This window comes from Patiria miniata, unplaced genomic scaffold (genome assembly GCF_015706575.1).
Source record: "Patiria miniata isolate m_02_andy unplaced genomic scaffold, ASM1570657v1 HiC_scaffold_5, whole genome shotgun sequence".
Lineage (NCBI taxonomy): Eukaryota > Metazoa > Echinodermata > Asteroidea > Valvatida > Asterinidae > Patiria > Patiria miniata.
The window spans coordinates 22,326,259-22,339,027 of record NW_024037072.1 but is presented as its reverse complement, the minus strand read 5'-3'; the positions used below and the strand labels follow the sequence as shown (position 1 = coordinate 22,339,027).

Below are 12,769 nucleotides of genomic sequence, written 5' to 3'. Positions count from 1 at the left end.
GAAAATGTCAGCACACCAGGAGCCACGATGTTACAGAATGCTTTAGACTGTCATTCCCTAACAATTCAGTAAGGTATTTTGCGATAAAATGATAAAAAATCGTGTTAAATTGGAAATGGGTAATGGAATAAAACTGAAAAAGATATATATAAATGCCAATGAAAAATGCAAAACATCAATAGAAACAGTTACATCAAAATGTAAAAGGGAAAGGAAAAAAAATCGTATTTTTTTTACATTTAACATTGAGACGACTCTCAAGAGAAAATCAAATAAGAACTTTGCCCTCTTGTCGTTAGAATCAGTCTCGAGGAAACTCAAGCCCATCCATTAGGTGACGCCTGATGTTTACAAATCACTTGAGTTTTGTTTAATTCATTACCTTGCGTTTCTTTCTTTCACTTTCATGGACGTACTACTCTTTACATTGGACACCATCGCTACAAATGTTGCATTACTAAGTATTGTATCCAATAATAAACCAACTTTCTCAACTGTAACGCATAAAAACTGTAAATAAAGAACTCTCCTGTGTCTAAAATGTGCGAAGTGCTTAAGATCAGTAGACCATCTTTATCTCCACTTTCATTGCAGAATGATCTTTGTCTTTTTCAAAAGTAAAATCACACAGCCAATAAAATCATTCCAACTTTCTCTCAGGAGGTGACACACTGAGTATACAGTGATTTAACGTCGCTGAAGGGCAAAAAACCTAATTTTAAATTTACATCACCCAACGCAAATTCCATCTTATGAATAGTTAAAATCACACAGTTTCGCATGGTTCTTAGTACAAAATGTTGGCTCTATTTTATTCAGATCGTCATAATAAGTTGATTGTGATACCCAAAACTCAACGCGGTGCACAGTTTTGGCAGTCATACCGTATAACCATCAGCTGCCTAATACAAAATTAAGTCCAATGAACAAAAAATAAACACTTGGCAGAGTTTCAATATGTTTCCCCCTTGAAACACGGCCATGAACAGTATATAAAATTAAATTCCAACATGTATAGTTCAGAAATGTTCCCCTGACGTAATATACCTAGGATAGTTCAACGTTAGCTTAAGTTGTCCCAGTCCATTGACTTCCAGACGATTTCTGGTGGTATGCATGATGCATGTTTACTGTCACTTCCGGTAAGCCGTAGAAAGAGGGATTTTACAAAAACAGTGTTGAGGATTTTTTTTTTTAATTATGTGACAGGTCATCACTACGGAAGACGGATAGTGCCACTCAGTAAGTGTGAATATATTTTTTGTACGTGTGAAAATATTTTTTTGTACAGTGGCCGCCACTTATTATCTGGCGGCCGCCACATGCGGCCGCCACATAATAAGTGGCGGCCGCTGTACAAAAAAATATTTGCACACGTACAAAAAAATATATACACTTATTGAGTGGCACTATCCGTCTTCCGTACATCACTCCCGAAAATCGCAGATATCTTTTATCACGGTTCGATGCGGTTTCAAAACAGTTTATTGCACAAGTTTAGTGAAAGACACAAATCAATACTCCCTTGGCCTTTGACCTTTTATACTTCAAACTTTGAACAGGTCAAACTGAGCAGTCCGTTAAATGCATGCACATGTATAGACTTGCAAATAAGCACCTCTCCTAAAAAACAAAATAGATCCTGGGTCAATTCACCTAATAAAGTTCAAAGATTGTAAAGATTACCAGCTATATTGGGAGCTATGTTAGGACAAAGATCAGGCACTGTCGTCACTGACTAACCCTGGTTTTAACACAGTTCGAAAACAGCACGTTGAAATCTGCATGGAAACGATTAGTGTGAGCCAGTCGAAGGACCTGTTTCAGAGATTCATTCTTTTCATTTGATTTGATACATTCACAAGACATCATGACGGAGGTACTAGCAGATTTGGGAGGTGTTGTCGGAGAAATTCTAGGCTGGATTGGAGGCTACGAGAGAGGGATTTTGGGTGCCATTGCCATTATAATGGTGGCCCTTGGTATATACACTACCCTAGAGAACAGAACACCAGAATGTCCGAGGTAAGGTTGAAACTGTAACCGTATAGGAAATGTGGTTAAGGATTGTATGCGTACGTATGTGAACACGATGTAAACAGTTCGTGTGCTGTTTGGTCTCCATCCGTACGCAATTCAGGTATTCAAAAGTATACATGTAATATACAATATGTGAATATGTCCGGAGTGCTGGTTGACATGTTAAATGTTCGTATAGGATTCCTATAGGACTTTTTTGTAAGGGTAGTTATGGCTTACAAGTTAGAATTACATACAACTTTGCAACAACTACAGGTATATTCTTTACCCTTTCTAAGTCCGAAGTCCAGTCATTTTTTTCACGTGGTGTATTGATATATGCACACTCAACAATTTAGATTTTCAAATGTTGTTAGAGCACGAACAAAATCTTACAACATCCAGCTGTATGCGGCGGTATCCGGGAAACGCCGGAGCTCGTATTTCGGCACGGTTCAAATGATTTGATAAAGTTATTCGTGTGTGATTGACTTCCCAGTAAATCCACGTTGCGTTGTTTTTCCTAAACAGGAATAGACCAGTGCAAGCGAAATGACTTCATGTCAATTATAATTAGATGAGAGAAAATTCAAAGGCACGTAGGATCATTTGCATTTATCCCAATATTAACCTACCAAATTATTATCAAAAAGCTTACTTGTTTTTCTAAAGATCGTACTGGTACTAAACACTCCGTGAAATTATTCCGTCTGGCCTGCATTCATTTGGAAGAAACCAATAAATGTAGGTGATTTCCAACGATCAGTTAATTGACTGGTTTTTTTTTAAGAGGTTGTGGAATGCTGGAAGACATTTCCGTCATTTTTCGAGTATATGTAGCCTAAGGTGTGATGAAATAAAAACGACTATTGTGTCTGTCATGAAATGAGTACAAAAGGTATACTTTTGAGAGCTGTTTTTTCAGGTCCTGTTTCGACCCGAACGTGCAATTTGTGTCGTCGCTGGGGGCAGCAAACAAAACATAGTAAATCGTGACGTAGTAAACAGGACTCCCGATACAGCGTAGTATAAACGAGTCCTGTTCATTTCGTCACGATTTTTCTCATTTTACGAAGAACCCGACGACTGTTGATTTCAATTATGCGCTCGCCGACCAACAAATTACTCGATGAATTTCAGGTGTATAAACATATGAAAGCACATTACAAAAGAATGGGACTTTGTCATTATGACATATATGGGTCTACTCTACAATAAGAAAATATAAAAAAACAAAACGACTTTCAGCATTCCACAACCTCTTTAATATATATATATACGAATTCGTGTTTCGTGATCAAACGTTTGTGCATAGCCATATCCACTGAGCTGAAACTTTAACGTGTTTTAATAGGTTTCGCACATTCTTCGGATTTTAAGTGGTGTTGGAAACGAACAAAATGCATGAAAAGCAAATGATCCTGTATATGCCTTCTAAAGCCGTTATACAATTCACGTAAATCTACCAGCTTCTGATTTTTCCCCCCAGATATCTAGCTTCCAGTACTGGTCCCAAAAAGCGACTCATCAGCAACAAGCTAGCCGCCCTGCTGACATATCCCTATGCGTTCCTCATTCCATGCTACTGCATGTACGTCAGTAGGAACGCCTCGCGTGTTAACATCGTACTCGTCTCATTGATGGTCATCCATTATTTACAAAGGTAAGGCGGAGCAATTTCCCAAGAGCCTGCTCACCGTTATATAGGGTAGGGAGAAGACATTGCATGTGACACTTCAACATACAAGCCAGATGCGATGCAATTAGACATTGTAATGTGTGATTATGTTCGATTATGGCCCAAAAAGTAATGGAAAACTAACACACGGATTACAGTGGTTCCAATAATCATTAGGCAAGAAGAAATTCCCAAAATTCTATATCAAAGCATTGTACACAGTCTCGTCTACAATTACTCCAACTACTGAAGTTACCATGGCAATCCATTCGTCCAAACCACATTACATTTATTACCCAATTTTCAATGGAAATCTCGCAGCAAAGGTTATGGCGTTACAGCAAGTATTTGCTACTGATGATTTCTGGTTCAAGACACAGATTAAAGACCTGTACTTTAATTTGACTGAAGCGTTATGATTGTATCACATTAGAACACAATGTTGAAGGTAATGTTTGAATCTGGCTTATTATATACCAGATTACAAACTTGCTATGTTTTACATAATTACTGCAAAGCTGAAACCCTTAACTGATGGAAATGAACGTGAAGGGCGCATGCAAGTTTCTATGATGAACAGCGCCACCCTGTATCGAATTGCGTCCTATCCCTCTTTCGCCTTTTGAATCATAAAGCCCGGTTCATACTTCATGCGAATGCGAAGCGAATTTGACGTCATGAAACGAGTTGAAATAAGTTAAACTTTTACGAATTCGCAGCGCGAATACTTGCCATGACGTCACAAAATAATTCACGTTCGCTTTCGATTTCGCGCCGAGTATGAACCGGGCTTAACGCCTGGAAAAGTCAGGATTTTTTTTACATCTTTCCCAGTCGTCAACACTCACATCTTACCCCGCGCTGAAGACGGCCCATATACTTGTCCCCGAGACCTTAGTCCGAGTATAGGTTGTTAGTTCATTACGCAAAAGGTAGTTCTCATCGCTTCGATCGCTTCAGATAAAATTCCAGGATGTTTGCTGCCGCCTTGAATGACAAGTTGCTACAAATTGCCTTGCCCAAGGACACGAAGTTTCTAATTTCCCAGATGGTGCCTGATTAAACATCAACGGCAATGTCCATGGAACGGTGGTTCAAGCCCCGAGCAAAATAACGGATCTCAATTTGGGCCATGTCCGTAAGAATCCTAACAGAAGTGAATCCGATTAAAACTTGCTTCTGCTGATTCAGCTCTAGTCAATAAACACAAAGTGTACGATCTTTCAAGGTTTACAGACAAAAAAGAAATATGAAAATGCTACAAATGGATGGCACGAGTACGCGTAAAAAACACTCCTTTCTTCTGTGGACTCATCGGCAAAAAGCTCGCAACGCCCCTGCAAACGTAAACCTAATGAGTTTTGTACATCAGTACGGATACGTACGGGTTTCAATGTCATGTGGGTTTTTTTGCCGATGAAGTAACAGACAGAGGGATTTTTTGGGTGAGCGGGGCACAAAGGACATATTTTTCCCCCTGTATTAATTCACATCAAATTTATACTGAAATACCCTCTAAACTTTATGTTAATTTTTTGTTTTTCGCTCTCTTAGGCCTAAAAAAAGTATCCGGTTTCTGGTATGGAGCTTGCCCAAAAAGTGGTGCGGCGACGCGGCTTTTTTTTTACCTGTTTTTTTTTGCTTCAAATGTCGGCTGATGACTGCAAATGGTGCCCGACTACACTTAGTGCAAATATATGGGAGTCCAGAGAGGCCACATAAAGCTTATTCTCGATCATAACCCCATCTAAAAACATGTTAAAACTGTGCAGCAGCAGGATTCCACTCAAACCAGTTAGTTCGGCGGTTTTGAGACATCATCTTTTATTGAAAAAAAAACTTTTCATTTTGCCGACGCGCATGGCTACGGCGACGCGCGCGCATACCAAAAACCGGAGACTTTTTTTTTTGGCCTTAATTCTAAAGAGTAAAAATTCACTTCATTCGAGTGAAGATTTACTCCCACAGTCGGAAACTAGGGACTAGACGTTTTAGAGTGAAATGTCTTCAATCGTAAAGATCGAGGTTTCACTCGAGCTTCGACGGAAGTGTTTCATTTTTCAGACTATGTCAATCGAAAATGAGAGTGATTTTCACTCTAAAACGTCTAGTCCTTAATTTCACTCTTTGGAATTTAGAGAGCGTTTGATTTTCTTTTGTGCGCAGAGAACTTGTTTGCCAGTCCCAACTTTCGACAGATTATCGAAACACAAAAATACTCCCAATTCTCTATTTCTCACACGTTCTTCGTTGTTTCTGAAACATTGTTAGCAATTAGCTTTTTGGGGGTAAACCTTTAAAATCGAGTGAATATTGTACAAGTTAGACACTTTGGCAAGTCTTAACACCCTATCTTGTTAACGGTGTAATTGTTTTTGTCTGATTGCACGAAAGCTTCATTTCTTTTATATTTTAGGACATTTATCTACGGCTTAATGATAAAGGGCAACAGCAAAATCCCGGCCCATGTGTTGCGGATGTCGGCCACCTTTTGTGCCTTGAATGGCTACATGATTGGCCGTTACCACACTGAATACGCAGTGTACGACGCCAATTGGTTGACGGGCCCACGATTTATCATTGGTAAGAATTGAGTATCTGATTGGTACCTTTTAAGCCCTCGGAAACTGAGATTTGGTTTCGTCGTTAATGTTCTTTACCTTCACTGCTACCAGTTGTGTGTCACATGGGTGCTTTATAAAAGGGAAGCAAAAAAAAAAGAGGCCGTGTTTTCAAGTATTATTCTCAAGTTATTTTAAAAGAACTAGTTTTTTTTACTTCGTAATGTTCATGTTCAGTTGATAAAAACAGGAAAGGAGAAGGGTGCATAAAGGATGCATCCTTACATCAAATGGCGTAATTAAGGGGAGCCACTGGATGCAAGGCTCTCCATTCGAGACCTTAGCCCGGCCCCTCCTCCTTCCCCCCACGTTCCCCCTGCCCCCTCGGATTTCGGAGAAGACAAACAAGAGAGAGACTGCCATTGAGTCCAATATCCAAAAAAAAACTAACCCCGCCCACCACCTCCCCCCAAAAATATACCCTTCCCCAAAGAAAATACGGATCCTATAACAGCACTGCTTACTTGTAAAGGTTATTGGGGTATATTTCAAACATTTATTTCACATTGTGGACGTTATTCAATGAAATGACGGCTGTTTCATTATTTAACTCAGAGCAGCTTTCGTAAAGTCTTCCACGTGCCTAATGCGTTATCAAATTATCATTAGCCGATGAGAAATATCAAAAGTTTTTTTTTTTCTTGAGTGATGGTCTAATGTTCTTTTGTGAGATACACCGGAAATGCCTTGCCTCAAGACACTTATTTTACTTTGGGCACATTCTGTTAATTGTCCTTCAATGCTACCGAAACCACCCCAAGACAACAGGTGAGGTATATTAATTTAGACACTATCCTAATTTTGACAGGTGTGGTTCTATTCTTCACCGGTATGGCCATCAACGTTCATTCTGATCATATCCTGAGGAATCTAAGGAAACCTGGAGAGACGGGCTACAAAATACCAAGGGGTAAGCCCATGTCTCAGCTGTTGATTTTAAAACAGATATGTCTTAGATTCGGCGGGAATTAATCTTTCTTTTATGTGAATATTTGCAGAATATTAGGCATCATTGCCTGGCACAATTGGAGAAATTTCAAGCTAGTTTTACCTTATCAGTGAAAAGTAGCCATAGTATACATCCTAATGATTGATTGTAATGTGGCTAAACGTTTGTCATGCTCGTTCAGGCAACAATACTTTGATTAGCTAGACTTGGATCTAAAAGCCCAAACAACTTAAGTTGGCCGATAAATAAAATGAAATATAGAAATACAGAAATGAAGGCAAAATTTCAGCAAATAAATGTTTATATAAAGAACGGAGAACGAGTTAAAAATACATAATGTGAACATAATTATTTGCATTTTAGAAGGAAAATTGCTCCAGACCACTGCCCCAACGTTTTTATCATTTTCTTTCCATTAAAAGAGACAACCTATACACAAATTATACAATACCGAAGTCAGCATTTCTTGGATGTTTCAAAAATATCCCAACCTAATCACTCAATTCGTTTAGGACAACCCCGTGAAAACATCTCCACGTAAGATCAGCTACGAAACACTCATGCCTTTGGCCAAGTGTTTTCTTAATCAAATCCTCACCTTGAACACCGATGCAATCTTAACAGGACACCTCGCTGTTCGAAATATTCCCAGCCGCGAAAAAAAAAAATCTTCCGTAAAACACGCCTGGCCCCGATAATAATCTGGCGCCTTATTTTTGCGCACCTGAATGACATTACAAGAGATGTGAACGTCTCGACAAATTTCTCGACGAAAAAAATCAAACAAATGCTGTGACTCCTCTCGTCACTTTGAGTGCACCTTGAAAATTGTTTGTCAATTTAACTCAAATTTAAAGGCAGATATTCCAACCAAATGAAGTGACTTGCGAGTAAAAAGCCAAATCTAAAGCCAAAAGCTCAGCTGTATTTTGATACAGCTGAGTTCAATTTGATTTAAAAAAAATACGGGTCCTGATTCGATGAAATATTTTGCTATCATTAATAAGATTTAATGTCAACTTTAAATTTTACATTGTGTATATTTTTATGTCCTTTATCCTGCACGGCTTTCATACACATCAATTAGATAGTAAGATAGATTTCTGGACGTCATTGGCCTCCCAGGATAGCACCCAAGAGACAATTTTTTTTTCTTTCATTGACAGCCACGTAATAAATTACACAGGGGAAATGATCCCTTAATGAATATTATAAGGCAGCTTTTGTGTGGTTATAAAACAGCAGTTTTGAGTTGAGAGGTCATAAGCCTTTTGAGCTCCCGACCATATATTATTCAAAGATTGAATCTGAAGTAAAACTATATAACAAAAGTTATGCACATTTTAAGAAATCAAGTTAAAGTGAATGTACAACATTTTGCTCTTGCTGAAATTTTCAAAAGTAAATGGATTTGAAGAATTAGAATATCATAGCAAATATTGTTAAACTGACTTGTTTCACGTTTTGGGCTTGAAGATGCTGGAAAAACCAAGGAAAACATCATGTTCTTGTAGTCTGGTTCCCTGACCTCACTTAAGATGAAACGGAGCAGTTTGTCTACTTGGGGGAATTGTAAGGTTAGAGAATCAGTCCGGCAGGCTTATACCCCTTCACAATAACTGTGTAATCAATTGCAAAGAAAATGCGGAAAAACTAATTATGAAAAATTAAGGGCACTTTTTGAGAAAAAAAAACAGCTTTCTCCAACGCTGTTCGGCCGACCAGCGTTGGAAAATACATTTTTTTCTTGAAAATGTCAGCACACCAGGAGCCACGATTATACAGGTTGCTTAAGAATGTATTTCCCTAACAATCCAGTAAGATATTTCGTGATAATTTGATTACTTCGTTTTTTGACGTTAGCAAATGTTGTATCTTCCCTTTAAGCGCCTCTATAGTTCACAAGCCAATTAATTTGATGCATTACCGTCCCTGTAGGCGGATTGTTCGAGTATGTCTCAGGAGCCAATTACTTCGGTGAGATTGTGGAGTGGAGCGGCTTCGCCTTAGCCTGTTGGACACTGCATAGCGTGGCGTTCGCCTTCTTCACGGCTGGCTACATCGGGCTGATCAAGGCGTTTGCTCATCATCGGTAAGAGTGTAATAAAAAAAAATATGAAATTGAAAATACAAGGTCCGATCCTTTTTTAATGCAAGCCTTTTTCAAAATATATCAACCAACACCAAAGGCAAAGTCATTGATGGCAAAACGAAATTATAAAAAACCTGAGCCCAAAGTTAAGTCAAAGTCACAGTTAAAGCAAAAGATAAAGCCAAAGGCAAAGTTAAATCAAAAGTGAAATCAGGAGCCAAATCCATAACCAAACACACAGCCAAAGCCATAACCAAACTCTTAGCTAAGCAAAAGCCAGAGTCAGAGCCAAATCCAAATCCAAATCAAAGTCCGAAGCCCAATTGAAATCTAAAGTCAAATTCAAAGCCAAATCCATAAACAAACACATAGCTCAACACAGAGCTGGAGTCAGAGCCAAATCCAAATGAAAATCAAAGTCGGAAGCCAAATTGAAATACAAAGTCAAAGCCAAATTCAAAGCCAAGTCTATAACCAAACACATAGCCAATCACAATGCCAAACACAAAGCCAAAGTCAGAGCCAAATCCAAATCCAAATCAAAGCCAAATTGAAATCCAAACTCAAAGCCAAACCCATAACCAAAGCCAAATCCATAGCCAAACACAGAGCCAGAGCCAAATCTCAATTCAAATCAAAGTCCGAAGCCAAATTGAAATCAAAAGGCAAATCCAAATCCAAATCAAACCCCTCAGCCATAACCAAAGAAAAGCGAAATGCAAAGCAAATCCAAAAGCCAAAACAAAAACCACAACCAAAGCTGAACGCAGCAGCAAATTTCAAAGACCTCGATCGGTTGATATCTATACGTTCATTTTCCTTATTTTGTTGTGTCTAATTGCAGATGGTACCTGGACAAATTTGAAGATTACCCTAAGAACAGAAAGGTCCTCATTCCGTTCCTTCTTTGACCGTGCCGGAGATATTCACTTCTAGCTGGATCAACACATGGCATGACGTTTGACAGAAACGTTACGGCTTCTACTGGTTGTCAAATGGATTAAATTCTTAGGCTATACTTACGCATGTTATTGAAAATTAATTCTAATGTGGAATCTGAAAAACGAAAGCGAAAAAAAGTGGAGATTAGCTGTTCCTCAACGTATTTTCCCTAAACTCCCGAAATGGTGAATTTAAATACTGCATGAAAGCATCCTAATCTTCTATCAGAAAGAGGTATGCTACTTTGTCATATCCTTCTATAGCTATTTAATTTTAGTTATGTTTCATCGATGTTGATAAAATTCGTAATCAGAAATCCATAACATTTCTGGTGAAAACCCAAGTAACATTTTTTTCTTCGAAATATTAAGTATTATATTTAAAACCATTTCCTCTCATCTGATGTCAAATTTGCATGTCCATCAGCAATCAGTTAAAAAGTACTTTTTTAAACCTAAGGCTGCACGCAAGTAAGTACACGATGTAGCTGTAAATTCCTGCGCGCGAGCTCAAAAATATTTTGTAATCCCACAGATAATTTTGATTAAAAGGGCCTTGCGGCCTATATTGGGATATTGATTGCACAAATATTTATAGAGATCAGGCATTACTTTGTGACTCGTGGCTTCTAACTCGGGTATATAGTTTTGCTCGAATAAAGCCCAACTTACGGGTGTATTTCGCATAAAGGTGGGGGGGGGGGGCTTACTTAGGCCTGGGCCCAGGATAGGCAACCGTTTTAGGGTTGGTTTTGGGAGAGGGAATATAAAAAAATATGACGAGCTACCTCTGGTATAATTGTACAGAAAATCGTTCTAGAAGTAGTAATCTTTAATTTCCAGTTTAAAAAAAAAGGTTGCCGCCTTGCTCCTGAGCTTCACAAGGCGGCGCTCTTTGTGTCAGATTTTGCGTTGTTTCCTATTAGCACGTATTTAGTGCAGTGGAACCGTAGGCCAATAATACAAAGACATGACTATATTGTACTTTGAGCCACCAAAATGTGTACCCCAGATGTAATTACTTCACACTATCGTCGTACTGCAGTAACAAGTTTGAGATCAGAGTTGGGTACTGTACACAACGTTAGAGTGTTATTTCAATTACATTGCATTAAATGTTAATTACGGAATGTATGCAATTCTAAAGCAAGCGAGAAATGAATTACATTCATGGTGTAACTCATAACGAGTTTTTAAAATTTCAATCGATGGATCGACACGTTTGAAATATCACGGCGCTTTCAACACTTTAAAAAAATGATTACAATCGTGCAGGATTGATTGAAAGTTACAAGAGTTTAGCACATAAGTAATTATTTGATTAAATGTTGTTTTCCTACCACCACTGTAAAACGGATTCCGTTAATAACTTCTTTTCTTGACACCCCTTCCCTCCAAAAATATTATTTAGACTGAAATCGCAGCAGAACGGCCTCGTTAACAGGTTTTAAAAGGAAACATGGAGAATCAGGTGGATTTGGATGTATACATTTTCTGTATAAAGTCAACACAGCTGTGCTGTTCGTGAAAATCTGTAGTAATAATAGTGATTACCCTGGATTGGACATTAATTTTGGGAGATATTCCCTTAGACCTGTGCACAAATTTGTTTCCTTGTCCTTTTCCCACGAATTTCGGTATGTTTACAAATTAGATCACGAGCAACAATTATAAATTAATAAATTAATTGCGACAGCAAAAATGTGCCTCTAAAGGGGGGCTCTGACATTAGGGAGACATGAAAATGTCTCCCTTCAGACCGATGTTTCCCATCGTGCGAAGAAATTACGATAACGTGTCTCCTTGGTGATACCTTTAAACGTATAATAATAATAATAATTATAATAATAATTCTTGTATGGCGCTAAATCCGTCAAAATTTACGGAAAATCAAGGCGCTTAAAAGAAAAATGAACCAGTTAAAAATTAAAAACAATTTAAAAATTATACAAAGACGCTCCGCAGTAGAGAGTTAATGATTGCGTAAATGGATTGTTGGTACTTAAGACATTACATCAAACATTATACAGAACATGACTGAAGGCATGCATTAATACCTCCCCCCCCCCCAAAAAAAAGACTTTAGAGGGATTGGGACTCATCCAGGACCCTCTTTTAACTACTCAGCCATAATAACCTACACTGTACACTCATGTACATAGGCCCTCTTTAATGGCGAATACAGGGTGAGTCAGAAAACAGGAAACCCACATGTCGGGACCATTGTTTAAGTGAAGTTCTGCATGTAGCACTTGCAAAATCTAGGATATGAAAGCTCAATTCATAAGCTTGGTTTCAGTTTAAAAATCATTGGAATCACTCACGTACTTTCAAGTTACGGAATTTTAAACGCAACCACCGTTTTAAGGTTCTGTCCACGGATCACAAAAAAGTTCAGTGTTCTTTCAGCAAAACAAAAACAAATCACATAGGGATGTGTGTGAATTGTTTTCGTTTTGCTGAAAGAAC

The 12,769-nt window shown here is 38.3% G+C and overlaps 1 protein-coding gene across 1 annotated transcript; it reads left to right on the top strand.

Moving 5' to 3' along the window:
- Window positions 1-1,741: 1,741 nt before the first annotated feature.
- On the top strand, window positions 1,742-11,766 carry LOC119741793 (3-oxo-5-alpha-steroid 4-dehydrogenase 1-like). Its single transcript, XM_038217689.1, has 6 exons — window positions 1,742-2,025; window positions 3,509-3,682; window positions 6,114-6,280; window positions 7,127-7,228; window positions 9,206-9,359; window positions 10,204-11,766. The coding sequence occupies exons 1-6, from the start codon at window positions 1,871-1,873 to the stop codon at window positions 10,268-10,270; spliced, it is 819 nt and encodes a 272-aa protein (XP_038073617.1). The 5' UTR covers window positions 1,742-1,870; the 3' UTR covers window positions 10,271-11,766.
- Window positions 11,767-12,769: the final 1,003 nt, after the last annotated feature.